This window comes from Watersipora subatra, chromosome 3 (genome assembly GCF_963576615.1).
Source record: "Watersipora subatra chromosome 3, tzWatSuba1.1, whole genome shotgun sequence".
Taxonomy (NCBI): Eukaryota; Metazoa; Bryozoa; class Gymnolaemata; order Cheilostomatida; family Watersiporidae; genus Watersipora; species Watersipora subatra.
The window spans coordinates 10,090,592-10,107,430 of NC_088710.1; the positions used below are offsets into that span (position 1 = coordinate 10,090,592).

At 36.5% G+C, this 16,839-nt stretch overlaps 2 protein-coding genes and 1 long non-coding RNA gene across 3 annotated transcripts in view; 2 read left to right on the forward strand and 1 right to left on the reverse strand.

Moving 5' to 3' along the window:
* Positions 1 to 582: 582 nt before the first annotated feature.
* On the forward strand, positions 583 to 4,277 carry LOC137389570 (uncharacterized). The gene is made up of 5 exons (XM_068075619.1): positions 583 to 661; positions 1,378 to 1,560; positions 2,405 to 2,464; positions 2,742 to 2,905; positions 3,720 to 4,277. The coding sequence occupies exons 1-4, from the start codon at positions 584 to 586 to the stop codon at positions 2,859 to 2,861; spliced, it is 441 nt and encodes a 146-aa protein (XP_067931720.1). The 5' UTR covers position 583; the 3' UTR covers positions 2,862 to 2,905; positions 3,720 to 4,277.
* A 1,365-nt stretch (positions 4,278 to 5,642) lies between these two features.
* LOC137389571 (uncharacterized) lies at positions 5,643 to 11,318 on the forward strand. The gene is made up of 3 exons (XR_010978072.1): positions 5,643 to 5,877; positions 10,968 to 11,016; positions 11,107 to 11,318. It is a non-coding gene; the product is annotated as an uncharacterized lncRNA (long non-coding RNA).
* Positions 11,319 to 11,472: 154 nt separating this feature from the next.
* LOC137389566 (trafficking protein particle complex subunit 8-like) overlaps positions 11,473 to 16,839 on the reverse strand; it is a 41,632-nt gene continuing 36,265 nt past the window's right edge. Inside the window, exons 24-28 of the mRNA XM_068075614.1 lie at positions 16,650 to 16,778; positions 15,946 to 16,053; positions 15,457 to 15,605; positions 12,883 to 12,960; positions 11,473 to 11,718 (exon numbers count right to left, since the gene is read on the reverse strand). Coding sequence (XP_067931715.1) covers positions 11,514 to 11,718; positions 12,883 to 12,960; positions 15,457 to 15,605; positions 15,946 to 16,053; positions 16,650 to 16,778 — 669 coding nt within the window. The 3' untranslated portion in view covers positions 11,473 to 11,513. The remainder of the gene's footprint in view (positions 11,719 to 12,882; positions 12,961 to 15,456; positions 15,606 to 15,945; positions 16,054 to 16,649; positions 16,779 to 16,839) is intronic.

Here is a 16,839-nt window from a genome sequence, read left to right on the forward strand (position 1 = left end):
TTATTGAATATTTGTGATTATGTTCTAACCAAATAAAATGCACATTGAAACAATTGTCTACTTTGCTACCATTCTGAGAGCTAAAGAAGATTCTATTTCATTTTAGTGTAACTATTTATGTTAGCGTATTGTAAGACAAAGACAACATAGTCTTCTGCAATGCAGGGCAGTTATATTTTTGGACTAGACAGCCTGCCTGTGATCAGTAGTCCTCAGTAGTCAGAGTCGCTTACTGCTTGCAATTTGTCTTAAAAAATTAATTGAAATGCACTGCATATTCATATTGCTTCAACCCTAAAAGAAGACCTCAGTGGTTCATCATGTATTCATAACTGACTTTTTGTATTCATCATTTCATCTTCTATATAGGCCCACCTACAGGCCTCCCATGCCTGTAGTCGGCAATCATGTCGGTAGGTTATCGAAGCCTCGATAGCTGAATGACATGATCGCTGACGACAGTCAACTTCTACGAGGAGCCTGAGGACCTACCAAATATATTTTTTAATTGCAGTGCATTTAAGCATTATGCCGCTCCTTCTTGCCTCATTGTTAGACGAGGCTGAGCAAGCCATTAAAGCCCATGAAATCGAATATGGCAACAAGTTTTACACAAACCATGAGGACGGCATATTCAACAAGCATGAAAGACTTTTTGAAGGTAATCTCATATCCTTAAAGCACTTTTTCTCCACTGCCTAATTTGTGATCTTGTGTTGAAAATGAACATTTTATACCTCGGATATTTTAGTGTAACCTTGATTGTGAAGTGTAACCTTGATTGTAAAATGTAGGCCTATGCTTGGTTGTTGTGCAATAGAAGTACATGTCAATAGTAGCTTATATATTTTTATGCTGCAGTTTCATGAAGCCCTTTTTGGTTTGTTTTTGTACCATGTGATCTATGACGTCACAGGCCCTACTTGAAGCAGAGTTGACACAATTTTCATCAGTTCACTAGCAACTCACACTGGATACACACCATCTACCTCTCAGCAATAAAGGATTACTCTCTCAAGACACTAGATAGACACTCAAGTCTTAAGCTTAATTTGACGAAGTGGATATTCGTGTATATACAGACATGCAGTGGATTACAATCAAGCTTTTAGTGCAGCCTTGATTAGAAGATATACACGGGCTTCAGTGTACAAGCATTGGCATGCAATTGAAATGACATTAAAAATCATTGTATATATTAATAACTACAATCAAGCAAGCAATAAATGTATGAAGCATCATATACATGCAGCAGTTACTTCCCGATTGAGTGTTAACAATCTAGTAAGGCTAAAAACCTACAACGTCTTCAGCCATTGAATCTAAAAAATCTGTACCATGTTTCTTAATTTTAAAATTTTATCTGCTCTAATTTAGCAAGGTGAAGATATTTGGAGAGGTAAGAACGTCATTCATGACAGTCAAGGCTATTTATGTATGTATGGCGAAGAAAAAGAGTATGGCGAAGAAAAAGAGTATGGCGAAGAAAAAGAGTATGGCTGCATGTACAGCCCTGAAAGACGGCAAACCCAGAAGGAAAAGTACAAAGAACAGCGGAGGGTAAGTTACTGGTACACCAAGAATATTTTACTCAGCCTATTATAAGGGATATTTTTGGACAGCAAAACTCGGTCATTGTATGTCCAATATATTTAGACAGGGCTATCCTTCCATGTCTTTGCAAATGCACAGATAGTATAGTATGGATTTTACATAGAGATGATAAATAATATTTATTACTTTTATGGATTTTAATTTGTCTTATTTCTGAAATAGCTATCTTGTAACAAAAGCGTGCGTGCACATTTATATTCTTGTAAGCCGAAATCAGAGAATGCAGTAAATCTAAGTCTACACTACTGTGAGGGTTGCGACATGTCTAAGCTGTATTCGATACTTTGCTTTCGGTCTCACAGTACATCAAAGTTCAAAAACATTTTCTCTTATTTTAATTCATCTACACTCTCATAGAAATTTGGTAGAATTGCAAAGAAACAAGGACTTGATTGGAATGCTCAGATACCATATCCTTGACCCAATAGCCAGTGAAGTTTACGGCAATCTGTCTTGAGAATTTTTCTTGAGAATTTCTCATCCCGAGGCCTCACACATGCGCCAGATAGTATTATATCGCAGTTCACACCTTTGGTTAAACTTGGACGTAATATTTTATTTTACATTTAATATTTTACACCTAAAATTTGCAAAAACAATCATTAAAAGCAAGATAAAATGAATGCTTATTTTGGAGCCCTGCAACAAGGCCTTTGTTTGGACTCTTTTGCCAATTTGAATTTAGTTAGATTGTGCCCACAAATGTAAATATGCTATGCATGTGCATAAATTCATATATGTTGTCACATGGTGTCGATATACATAATTTACGTATTGTTTACATTTTTAGTCACAGAATCCAACAAAGAGACCGCATCCTCAAGACAATACATCTGATAGTAACACGGAGGTACTCACATAACCAGCAATAAAATTTTAGGCAAATCGTGCAATATTAATTATGGTTAAATGTGGAATTTCATTGGTAGGCGGATCTTCAAGCCCTTTATAGCCCTAGATTAGTAGCTAGAAAAACGTGAAGTTATAGTAGGATAATGCAGAAGAACCCCTTGTGTAGGCAGGATTAGGTTTTAGAAACAAATTATTTGCTGCCAACTGCGATATTTGTTAAGTTGCCTGTTCACACCCAGCCAAACGTTTAATGCCTCGAGCATTCTGATTTATAGCTCAAGATAAGGAGGAAATGCAGTGCTTGCTCAGGACGGGTAGGAGTAAGAGCAGAGGCTATGCAAGCTTCCATAGATGTGGAGAGCATCTACGAAATTCCACAAACGACAGCATTATAGATGTAACTCAGAGACCTGATGTTACTTTCATACCTAACAGTCCGGTGAGTGATAATATTCAGTAACTCAGTTTTAAAATTAGAACCCTGTTGCATGATGCTTTCGTGTCACTTTAGTGTAAGTGCTCAGTGTCTGAATTGGAGAGAGTTGTGCAGCGATGCTCCCAAATCTTTGATTCCAGATTTGTAAAGCGTATCAAATCGCTGGCATGCGTTTTGCTCCAAATCAAATCACTTAGAAGGTTGACTGCTCAGCTTTCAAATAAAATGAAGTTTAAACCATCATCCACTATGTAATTGATGGTTTTAATTTGATTTAATTTACAAACTGGGTAATCCAGTTTTATGGTGCTTTGATGCCAATCTCATGATTGGTTATTTGATGTAATTTGCAAATCTCTAATCAGGATTTAGGAGCATCTCTGGAGTTGTTATCAACTCTTTGAGAAATTGATAACAAGGTGCCACAACACCATCCGATTCATAGACTGAGTACTTGGACTAATTTCGCTGTTGTCTTCTACAAGTCAACTCTATGGGCTAAGTTGGTTGAGCAATGTAGGATTGGAGAAGATATATGAAGCCAGGAAATAATTGTGAAATAAAACTACTGTAAAAACAGTAATAAAGTCAGGAACTAGCAAAAGCAGATTTGCCCGGTTCTTTGAGATCGCCAAATTAACTTCCAGCTAATCACAATGTCCAATGTAACTTTCCAATCTACTTCATTAAATTAACAAATAGTATTCCTGTCAAAGTCAAAAATCGTCGCAAATAATGCCACTTGAATACTGCATTCGCAGTACTTTACAAGTTTAAGGAGATGTAAATACACATGCTATGATTGTTTTTATTTTAGATCAAGGATTTCCAAGAGGAGTTTGCAGGGAGTAAGAAATGACAGAGCAAAAATGCTTCCTGAGGCTTTCTAATACATGCAATATCTAGATAGGCATAGAACAAGTTTGTTCCCTATAGCTGTGGGTGAACTGGCAATGAAGGGAGGTCACGCCAGACGGCATCTGGCGTGCCCTCCACCTCATTGCCAATTCATCTGCAGCCATAGAGAACAAACTTGTTCTAGATAGGAATATTTTTATATGCAAAAACTCGAACTGTTTCAGCTTGTACTGTGCTCAATTTTGAGTGAATATATTGATCAAATTAAAACATACCTACATACATAAAACATTCAGGATTTTCAACACTGATTTTTTTTTAAATAACCCAGACTTATATTCACTTATTTTCACATATCTACAATGTACATGTAGTATATGTAGCCCTTTTCTACTGTGTTATTCTGTTCTCATTTGTGCTTGTTAAAGGCCTTTTATGGCTTTGGTGCTGATGTGGTAGTAATTAAGTTATGTGCAACATTTTCTTTTTATATCAAATAAAGTAAAATTATTAAACTTTACAATTTATCATGATAGATTCGTCCGATAACTAAAACAACATACTTCCCATCATTGTTCCAGTGGTCCATCACCAGACATTTTGTCATTGCGCATCGACTTTTCAAACAATGTATGTTGTACAACGTCAGCAATGCCAATAGACATACATCATGCTAAAGGTTTTTTGTGTGCTGCCCTCTGATTTTCCGGAATTGGCTACATTGTGCTTGTGGAGGTAACGGGAAAGCTGCTAACAATGATGCACAACAATTGCCACATGCATTATTTATATTGGAACAAGAAAATACATCATCATGCCAACAGTAAGAAAATATTTTTTGCCCAACAAATCAAGAAAATTTTTTTGGTCACACAATGCTGTACATAAATAATAAATATATAAGCAAATTGACAAATGAATACCTACAAAGTGCGGTCATGTTTAAAATCTAAATAAAGTTAGTTGTTGGAGAAGTCAGTGTTTGTAGTAAAGATAAGATAGGCTAATGTCTTCTGTTGCCTTTTCACAATCTTTGTCTTACGATACGCTAACATAAATAATTACACTAAAATGAAATAGATTCTTCTTTAGCTCTCAGAATGGTAGCAAAGTAGACAATTGTTTCAATGTGCATTTTATTTGGTTAGAACATAATCACAAATATTCAATAACTTATATAATACCGCATTACATACATGTAAGTGCAATCATATCACAACGTATGTAAGAAATTTTTCATACACACTGTATAAACGAATACAGAATAATTAATGATGTATTTTTAAGAAGATTTTTTCCGTTTAGTGAGCATTTTACTATTTCGTCTTAACACGACAAAACTACAATAAACAACTATGTGAATACGTTATGTTAGTTTGATGAAAGAGCTCATATTTTTGATTAAAGATTTATCTAAAACGATGTTTATGCCTTATTTTGTTACAAAAAATAAAAAGATTACAGACTCAATTTCTAACCGACTAAACATTGGCACTTGCGTAAAACCTCGTCGCTTAGTGCCGACAAAACATTTGCATTTCCGGATTAAGCTCCACCTCTACAAAACGACCCAGAAACTGACCAGGTTTTGAGCCACTGCAATTATACCTGACCGTATCTTATAGCAAATCGCCGGATCTAGGCGTCGCTCGACGGGGAAACAACTCCGCAAAAACAACAGTTTGTGAAGACAGGCCTAGGTACAGTATACTTTTTCATTGCACTGGTTGACTTTGCGGCGAGTTGGTTTATTTTATTCGTCGAGTTAAATTTATTGTTTAAAGCAAATAGCGAAAGTGGTACTTCTGGCAACAATACCTACATGTATTTGATAAACAACGTCGATTTCATATATTGGGCGATGTTGTCAGCGATGTCATGCCAATGTAGCGCTTCGTAACGCAGTCCACTAGCGTGCTTCTGATTGTTCGAGATCCTCAGGTCTTGAATTACTTGTTTGGAAAATCTTGCTTTCAGAGTTAGTGCCATGCAAGCCATAAAATCTACAAAAGAAGAACCTAGTAAATACGATGGCACTAAAAAAAGAATATACGCCGTTGTGGGTGCAGCTAAATTTTTATTTCATTGGGGATTTATACCGACCGTAATCTATTTAGGTGAGTAATAATTAATATACGAGGACATTGGTGTTTTCAAAGTAATTTCAATGTTGCAAAAATCAACTTTTAGAATAACAATTTAAATATTAGAAAGGTTCTGGTTTTGTGTCTTCTACTTTGAAAGACTATTTAATGGTAACTGAATAAAACAGATATTAGGCAGAAGTAACACTCCTATGTTTATTACATGCAGCAATCAAGAGAGTAAATGGAGATTTATAAGAGAAATAAACAAACTAAAAAGCATGTGTGACCATGTAAAGGTCTATGCTAGACCTTTTCTGACAACTGAGCAACTCAAACAAGACCGAGAGCTTGTTAAGAAGCTGGCAGACGTACGACTGAAATACCAAGGAAGAACCTTTAAGATATACAAAGGGGAGATACACGAGGCCACAGGCAGCACCTTTGTCCCATTCACCGATGGCGCACACTGCAACACAAATTCAGAGCCTACAGCAAACCTGAAACTAGACAACCAAATTTCAAACACAACACAACGGCAATCCAAATACAGACCCTATGACCAACCAAAAGCCAGGCAACCAAAGCTGAAACACGAAACAAGATGCATCCTAAACAACTAAATTTACATATTCTCTCTATGAACTGCAACTCTATTACTGGAAAGCTAAATGAAATTAAATGTTATGCCCGAACATATGACCCTGATCTCATATCGATAACTGAAACCAAAATTGGGCCAAACTTCGACGATAACGAACTTTTGGGAGACAAATACACCATCTGGCGAAATGATAGAGATACCAATGGTGGGGGTGTCTTAGTGGCACTAAAGAATGACAGTGAACAAAATCAGCATTTTCAAGTAGTGGACTGTGAATACGGTATTGACCCATCACCTTATTGATTCAATTACACCCGAAGGTTAAATTTAGTCTGGTCACTTTCTACAGACCCCCAAGTGAATATGCCCTGGATAATTTGGTTGAGATTATAGAATCAAACAACAATAAAAACGGTCTCTACATTGGGGACTATAACTTACCGGATATTGACTGGCAGAGTGACCCAGGAAATGGCAAAGTAAAATCAGACTCTTCGCGAAAAGCCCAACACAAATTTGCTTTGGACTCAATCATAGAGGCCGACCTGAAACAGCTAATTAGTACACCTACGCACAGGTTAGGAAACACCTTAGACCTGGTCATGACTAACAAAGCTTTCCTTAATGAAGTCGAAATACAATGCGAGGTCCTGCCTAGGATCTCAGACCATAACATGATTTTAGTCGACCTTAAAACTCAATGTGCGGCTAATGCACCCCGTAACACTATGCGTGTATTCAAAAACTACAATGAGGCAAATTACTGTGAAATAGAAAATATTTTTTCCTCATTAGCAAGCGAATTAGAAACCACAAAGTCACATACTGAATCCCAGTGGACTGACTTTAAAGACGGTGTCGGAAAAGCACTAGATACTATTCCTAGTAAGCTAGCTAAGCCAAGAGGGCAACCTTGGATAAATAGAAACATAGTTAGACTAATCAGAAAAAAACATAGACTATATAAAAGAAATGAACGGTTCCCTAGTATAGCTCACCAATATGAACTAGACTCACTGTGCAAACAGCTAAAAATCCAGATAAAAACCGCAGAATCAGACTTTTTAAATGGCCATCTCACTAAACAGATGGAGGAAGGAAATACCAAGCCCTTATACAACTATCTTAACAAACATAGCGGTAGGTCAAACTGCATCACAGGCCTGACTGACACAGAACCACACAAAATACTTGACACACTTGCCACTCACTTTGCCTCAGTCTATGAAGATCAGGCCCTCCCTTACCCTCCTTTTGAAACCTGTAAGATTATCCCGAAAATGGAGGATATAACCATTGGTAGGCATGGCGTTGAACTGTTACTAACAAAAATAGATCCTAGAAAAGCCTCAGGTCCTGACAACATCCCCGCAATAGCTCTTAGAAATTTTAGCATAAATTGTCCCTCATTTTTAGACTGCATAGGCACCCTCCTACGCACCAGTCTGAAGGAAGGTAAAGTCCCTAACAACTGGAGAACAGCTGTTATTAAGCCAATATACAAAGGTGGAAAACGTACTGACAAAACAATTACAGACCTATTAGCCTAACTTCCATTTTAGCAAAATCTATGGAGCACATCATATGTTCGCGTATGTGGCAACATATTAACAACCATGAGATACTTAAAAGCAATCAGCATGGCTTTCGTAAAGGCTTAAACACTATTACCCAATTACTCCACGTTGTTCACCGAGCTGCTGAAGCCTATGACCTAAACAACACCATCATTTGATTAGCTTTGATTTTAGCAAAGCATTTGATAAAGTTCCCCACAATCTATTGTTATTCAAACTCCGCCAATATAATTTTGACAATAAATGCGTTGACTGGATAGAAGACTGGCTCCTGGGTCGCAGCTCTGTGGTGTCTGTGAATGGGATTACTTCCTCTAGTTTCCCTGTCAAATCTGGAGTGCCACAGGGCTCTGTCCTTGGTCCCCTTCTTTTCTCGTTATACATTAACGACATGACAAACCAAATTACTAACTCCGATGCTAGGCTCTATGCAGATGATACGGTGTTATGCTCTTCCCACCCCGACGCTCAAGTTTTACAGGCGGACGTAAACCAGTTGCATGACTGGGCAAGTCAATGGGGGATGAAATTCAACCCGTTGAAATGCTGTCACATTCAATTTGGAAAGGACACCCCAGATGTAATTTTCGAACTAGGTAGTGAGAAGATTCCGGTCTCCAATTCGGTCAAGTATTTCGGAATCCATATAGACTCTAACTTGAAGTGGAACACCCATATTAGCAAAACTATTGCCAAGGCGAATCGAACACTAGGTATCCTAAAAAGAAACTTAACTGGTGCCCCAAAAAAGAAAGCTTATAGCTTTTAATACCATGGTCAAACCAATCCTTGAATACGCAACCCAAGTATGGTCTCCACACGCAGTGGGACTATCAAATAACATTGAAAAGGTCCAAAACAATGGTCTGAGATGGATCTTCTGGCTCCGTCAAAGAGCTACATGTAGTATAACAGAATGCTGCAATGAAAATGAAATTCTTTCTCTGAGTGACAGGCGAGATAGTCTGGATACCCTATTCCTCAGAAAAATTGAAGCGGGTCTCTACAACATACAATTAAATGAATACATTAAATTTGCACCTGTGACACATGACACTAAAAGTAAGATATTAAGCCACCAACACAGAACAAATGTGTGGCGATTTAGCTTTTACAATCGCATTAAAAACCAAGTTAAAGTATATTTTCCGCCCACAGACAATCAGACTGATAATACTCACTGATATGCACAAATACTCATATATATCATTTATATCACCTTTGGCCTTAGACAATCGGACTGATGATACATAAATACTCATATATATAGTTTTTACCACTTTATTACCCTCATTTTATACAAACAACTATACTATGATTCACTTTACTCAGAGCTCAGTTAATACACGATGATACAGGTTAATATACCCTATATGCCTTGAACTGGCGCTTATGATCAATTGGAAAGTAAGTAAGAAGTAGTTTCTTTATTTGGCTTTTAACGACATTCTAATAACGTTGGGTTCAAGCGTTTCTAAAAGGTTTAAAATTAGTGTACACCCTAGGAAAAAAAATTGTATGTAGAAGATATTTATGTAAACCTACATGAGTGTAAAAGTATAGATTAAAATTAGATTTAAAAAATGTGGCTTGTCCAAAATTATACATGTAATAAATATGGAAACGGTGTGAAGTTTAGAGATCTTAGTAGGAAGAACATCTTAGCAACTTCTTTCAAGTCTTTAGGGAAGCCTGTAATATGTTTGAATTGTTTTGATTGTAGATTGTTTTGTGTCTAAACGGTATTTGAAAGAATCAAATGTGGAGCAAAGTCAATGAATTTAAGTGTATGCAAATGGTGTTTAAATAAAAACAAGTGAGAAACATCTATAAGTTAAGGACACGCTTTTTGGTTTATGAATACTCGAATATCCTTTGTCAAGATTATCTCAGTTCTCAACAACTTTCATAAGACCTAGCAGATCTTTTCACCATTCATTACTATGTCAATTCTGGAATCAAAGGAGGAATCCATTTATTCCATGTAACAATAAGCTTGTTGCAAATATTTACCAACATAGTAGAATTAAATTTGTCTTGCTGATATTGCTAAGGTTGTACAAATAACCCTAAAACAAACATGAATAATGCTTATACAAATAAAAAATGTATAGTTTTGTAGATAAGGTTTCTGTTGCAATTATTTTGTTACCGATGTATTTTTATAATGTATTGTAAAAATTTTTCAGCTTTGTCCAGAAGAATTCAGTTACTGGGGCTGGCTATGCTTACAGGTTTTGTTGATAACATGTGTTTATTTTTATAGTTTATGCAGTTTGTGAAACAAGACTTGTAAACTTTGTGGCGTGTGATCAAATTGGTAAAAAGAGAGAGAGAACCCAGTATGGTGTAAATATAATTTCATATACTTGCCACCCATCTATGGCCATCTATTAAGAGAAAGAGCACAATAAGATTCGAATTTTAACATAATAGGTTTTTGAACTTCAGTAAAAATGATGTATCTATGGCTCCATTCTGTTTGGAGATTTGTTTTATATTTATGACCCACTTAAAATAGTCCATTGACTATTTCTAAATATTCCAGTGACTATTTGTAAATATCCCAAGGGGCATTCATGTAACCGACAGCATATACAAGTCGTTATTTGTGAGGATTATACATGTAGGTGTAAATACATATATGTAGAGATGAGTATCTCAAGTAACTTGTCACACCTCTGTGTGTTAGAAAGGTTTCATTATATCAAGTTAGCCGAGAATATATTGTGGTTTATTTGTTGTGAGAAGATGCTACAGCCTCTAAATTGTTGGTAAAGAATCGATTGTAATGTAGCACAGACCAGTGAAACTGCAGCCCACCGATTAATCGAAGGTCTCCAATCCATTTCTAAAGTATACATGCATCACCCGAGCACATTGAACTTTCCATTTTGATATTGAGGAATTAATTTAACATAAATATCATCTTTCTCTTGTAGGCATTAGGAAAGGTGGCTCAGAAGGCATGCCAGATCCTACCCTTGTCGAGTGAGTTACTAACCTAATATCTGTTCCATTCTTAAATGTCCTTCCATAGCATGTAATTTTAATGCTATTTGTTTGGTCTTGTCGTTACAGTGTGCTGCTTCCGATGGGCTAAGATGAAACTCGCAGGAACAATGCTTGTAGATAATCCACAACTTTCCCTAATTCTTTACAAATGGCGCAGAAGGACAATGGAAATCCATAATACTAATACCCTTCATTGGCTTTATGATAAGCAGTAAGCACCAATCAATGAGTGAAGAAATACATTAAATATAATATATCATACATGATGCAGTAGAGAATGTGTTTGTCACACCTTAGATTTATGTAGTTGGCATGCAGTTTATAGAAGCCTATATAACTGTACAACAGCTCCCGCAAATCGATATTAAAATATATATCAGTTTTAACATCAGTCATGTATAGCCCAATGCAGAACTGCTTAAAAAGTGCGATTGGATGCGTATGAATTTAAAAAATAACTTATAAAAATTCAGCTATTCCTTTTGCACAATGAGTAGGGAAGGCTGATTGGATGCTTCCTTTAAGAAAACATTGTTGGAGACGGATATATCGAGGCAATTTAAGTCATAGACACCGTAACGTGATGCAGTAACTTGGAGTTGAATCGAACATTCTTTGTGTGGCCCAATGACAAGATGGCTAATTGTCTTGCCCGACCACAACACTCCATGCTCTCCCCTGCAATCAAACGAGTGTGATGGCTATGGCTTCAACAATCATGTTGGTCATTGTATACAACAGAGTCAAAACTATACCAAAGCTAGGCATACATATATAGTGCAACTAATTTTATGTGTAGGTCACAAACAATGCAATGTATAAACTAAAAGATGAGATATACATAATTTCAGAATTTATATTATAAGAACTGAGGGAGATACAATTATACATACACTATAATCACAAGAAGATAGAATTTCTATCCATATTATTAGTTAAATATATGATAAATGAACAGATACCCAGTCGAGTATGCAATATATAGTAGTATAATTGGAAGGAGATGCAATATATACTTCTATGAGAACAGGGAAGTATAATATCAGATCGCATAGCTAGTTGGGACAAGTATAACTGGAGTGGCTCAGAACCTGGTCACGTGACCGGGGAATTTTCTGTTTTTGTCTAATATTTAATATCTCATGCCAAATCTTACCAATTTTTTCGAGATTTATATTTTTTTTATACATTTCTCTATTTTTCTATACATTTTCCAAATACCTCTCCGTGTACAATAATCTTATGCAAAATTCTGCAACTATTTATGCACATTTTTGCATAATATCCTATCTTATATTTCTTAACAGTATTGGGTTATTGCAATATTGCTGTGATAGAATATAGCATTGTGGCCAGTGTCTAATATTAATCATGATACATGATTAAATGCGACTGGGCATGTGCAAGACATGTGACAAAAACAAAAAATTCCCCCATCAAGTGACCAGGTTCTGAGTCACTCCAGTTATACTCGTCCAGCTAGTTGAATATACAATAGACCCTCAAGTATCTAGTGGAGGGTGCAATATAGACTAGTATTATAAAAGGTAAATGCAATATATATTTATACAATCATAAGATAAAATATCTATTCATATAGTTAGTTGAACATACAATAGACATCAAAGAATACAGTTGTAGGCTCAATCCAGACTATGTTTTTATATTCAAAAATTTGTATTATCAAACCTTGATTAAAAAGCAGCTACTATAATAAATGATTTACCCCAGTCAATAGCGTGAACCCATTGCTCAAGATCATAAATTGCTAACATGGCATCACTGGCAAAACTGCTCGCAACTATCACAAGCCAATGAAAGTACATTGTAACATGCACGTACCTTTTGTGAGAGACGGTAACCTTAGCCTCTGTATCCGAGTAAGATTTGAAGGCTATAGTGATGGGCACCACACAGAGTCTACAAGTATATCTGATCATAATCACAAAATGGAGCCATAATGCCATTTTTGAAATTGGCAGCAGTTACATAATTGAATTTAGGTAAGTTATATGGATGTTTTACTTTATTTGAAGTCCGTGGTTAGTAAAACAATCTTAAGTCTATAGTATCCAGCATCCATACTGCGGTAAAGGCATTATTAAATAGTATGATGAATCTTAAACGCTAGATACAAAATGGCTTGTTTATTGATAGTACTTGTACATGTATTTGTGAAAGTGTTCTTTAGGTTTGAGCAGTTGAAAAGATAAAGCAGTCAAATGGACTAGTATATCATCGACAGAGGAAAGCTGAGCAACTAATTTAAACTGAATTTAATGAAACCAAAATTGTTTTCACATGTAAAAGCTATAGCTGGTAGTTTTGGCTCATTACAGGAAGAAGCCATGACATTGGCATTACAACATAAAATGACTGTCCATCCAGGATTAGATTCGCTTTCTTATCACTTGCAAGCATTCAGTGACATTCTCTAAAGCATAGAAAAAGCTACATCCGTGTGTCAGCACTGAAAATATTGATTTATTTCATTAAAAAGTGACACTAGTGCAAAACTGCGTATTTAGATAGATGACCATAACAGCATTTCATTATTATGGGATGGTGTACTTTAAATTGATGTTTTCACAATCATCCATTTGACCCTAATCTAATCTTTTGGGAATGTTTAGGCAAGGATGAACTCCAAGTACTGGAATTTGTGAGAAGAAACAGGTAGGTATGTATATGTAACTAGCCTGTCTCGACAAACTTGTTTTGCGGAGTTGTCCCCGTCGCACGGGCGAGCAACACAACAGCTTGTCGCAAGACGTACTGCACCTGATGCATCAGCTGCACTTATAGGGAGTTGTCCTCTTCCGTCTATGCAGGTTAGTTGCGATGTTATATCGGTCGCTCCATTGGTAATCATAACTGACTTCGCGCAAAAATTTATGTAGAAAAAAATAAGATCACAACGTTTAACCAAAGACTGTTGGTTGTTTACAACTCTGTTGTAAACTTTAGTAAAACTTAAGAATAAAAAAAATTGAAAATAAAATCCATAAGAACAAATAAAACTGACTGATACGAAAATAGAAATTAAACTGACTGAGCGCACAAATAACGACATGTTTAGTCGCTGTTGTTGCATAAGTTCTCAAGTTCTACTAACGCTTACAACAGAGACTGGTCGTTGGTTAAACGTTGTAATCTTTTTTTTTTTTACATAAATTTTTGCGATAAATCCGTTATGATTACCATTGGAGCGACCAACATAACATCGCAACTAAGCCGCATAGACGGAAGAGAACAACTCCCTATAAGTGCAGCTGATGCATCAGGTGCAGTACGTCTTGTGACAAGCTGTTGTGTTGCTCGCCCGCTCGACGGGGCACAATTCCGCAAAAACAACAGTTTGTCAAGACAGGCTAATATGTAACCTAACCTTGTCTGTTGATCATAACAAATGGCCCAACAAATATTAAATGTTAGCATTCAAAAGTTATCTATGCTTAGCACTGTACCACGCATACATTACTTCAAGGTTGACTTACAACAAAATTCACATTACAGCTATTTAATATCAAAAGATTCACCATGTCTTACTCTGCTGTGTTGTAGGTGCCAAACACGTGGAAATGTGATTACAAGCTCTTAAAAGATCAAAAACGAACAGTTAATCGCAGACATTCGAGACCGCATAGTTTGGATTCTCTTTCCAAAACGGCTCAAATGTGACGTAGTTGTGGGAGATGGTTTCTGTTTACACTTTCATGCAACCTTATTCGTCGAAATATTTTCACAAATATACTTCACGCATTCAATAAAACCATGTCTATTGTTCTTACGCGTCTGTTTTATCGTCATTGTAATGCTGTCACTTCTAGCAGTGATATCTTATAACTTACTGTAAAAATTCATTTAATTTTTTAACCTTACCTCGAAGGAGTACATATCATTGTCGGATAATCAAGACAAGCCCGTTGGTCACCTGTGATAATTGAAAAGTGCTGCAGAAATTATTTGCGAAGTATCGGGTCACATAATCAGATTACGAGTTGACGATTGGATCAAGCCGAAACAAAACTGTAAAGTAGCGAGAATCTATATTTGATATGAGGTATTCGATAAAACCCGAAGTGTTTGTCATAAACTAGTGCTACGATAAGTTTTATATTGAGCTTTTTATTGGCCTTTCAATTCACGTGAGAACATCACGTGACAAGACAATTACCAAACTGCAATGACTACGTCAGATAAATAAACAGATTCCAATCTACGGCGGCTTTTCGTTTTTGAGCTTTTAAGAGCTTGTAATCACATTTCCACATATTTGGCACCTACTACACAACAGAGTAAGACATGGTGAATCTTTTGATACCAAATAACTGTAATGTGAATTTTGTTGCAAGTCAACCTTTAACAGATACAACATCAAACATCTCTAGAACAAGGACTGGAGCAAATACAAACCTCGTGTGAGAGATGTTTGTGCAGACACTTGCTGGGTGCAAAAGTTGATATTCTATACCCGAACTTTCATTTGTACTTTCTTGTTTCCCCCTTCGCGATTGTGGACGCTTGGGAATCTCCAAAACAGCATTGTACTGGCTGTTCATGCTCTGCAAGGGAAGGAAACAAAATAGATAATTGGCCCTTTATTTCCCTTACAACCACGTTATCCACAGTGCTAGCAGCGATCTGCAAAAACCACAAAAAATGGCATCAGCCAATTGAAAACAATCTCTCAGTGTCAATTCACAATGGCAGCAATGGTGATCCACTCAACTATTGCTACGTTGGGCAGTGATATATTATCCCCAGCTACAAAGGGGACACGACTTCAGTAGATGGCTTTGTGCTAGTAGCAGCAAACAAAACAATTAAACCAAATTCAGAATCGAAGACTGCAAATACAGTCGTTTTTAAAACAAGCAGAAAAAGGTAAAAAGCCATACTTACTGGACTCCTAAGAGACCGAGTCACCCCTTCATTGCTTACTGTCGTTAGGGGAAGGCAATGCATCCCCACGCTTTCAGTTGTTATTCCATCAGCATTCATTCTAAAGCCCTGTTGAGAACAAAACTATAAACAAACCATTGGCATGGACCGCTACCAACAAACATTGCCACATGAAACACTTGCTTGCAGACATTATTGGAGCACATCCAGAGCAAACATGACGACTGGGAGTTTGTTCATGCCTAAGGATTGCAGTAAGTTGTAAGGATTTTGTTGGTTAGCATGGTGTTTTTGCAAAGACGAACGATTGTATGAACCTATATACTTGACACACAATGAGTAAGTAGATATATAGATACAAAAGTTTTATGATTGCACACCTTGGTTTCAAGAGACTTTCTTGTGACCCTACAACATATTTGCTGATCGATATCTATTCAAGGACCACTCAGTCAGGGACCGGAATGAGACAACTTCACATTCTTACATTAATGAGAAAAAAATGTTATTCCTTTGCGGAAAAAACCGTAATAAAAAAATAGGTTAAAATTATTTACTGTGCAGCTTACAATTCTTTGTGTTATTAAATTCCAACACATTGTCACACTATTACGTTATATCTGAAGATAGTTCTCGTTAAACACTCAAGTTCTAGGAGGCAGAAAGGAGTACTATGCTACAATGTATCATGGTAAACCAAATACCTTCCAAACTATACCAAGAACCAAGCTTGGTTCAGAGGTGGCCTTCGCCCCTTCTTCACCTATACCAGGCTCCTCTTTGATCAAAGGAATAGAAAGAAATCCATTCATGACTGACTCAGCGATATCCACCTGAAAACACGGTCTCATGCTATACGTTCCATCAGCAAACATACACCTGTTATTGGTCGAG

What these genes read in the sequence shown, in the direction of transcription:
- LOC137389570 (XM_068075619.1), top strand. Translation starts at nt 584, where the DNA reads ATGAAATCGAATATGGCAACAAGTTTTACACAAACCATGAGGACGGCA. An exon ending in GCATGAAAGACTTTTTGAAG is followed by an intron (nt 662 to 1,377) that starts GTAATCTCATAT and finishes GCTCTAATTTAG; the next exon opens with CAAGGTGAAGATATTTGGAG. An exon ending in CATCTGATAGTAACACGGAG is followed by an intron (nt 2,465 to 2,741) that starts GTACTCACATAA and finishes TCTGATTTATAG; the next exon opens with CTCAAGATAAGGAGGAAATG.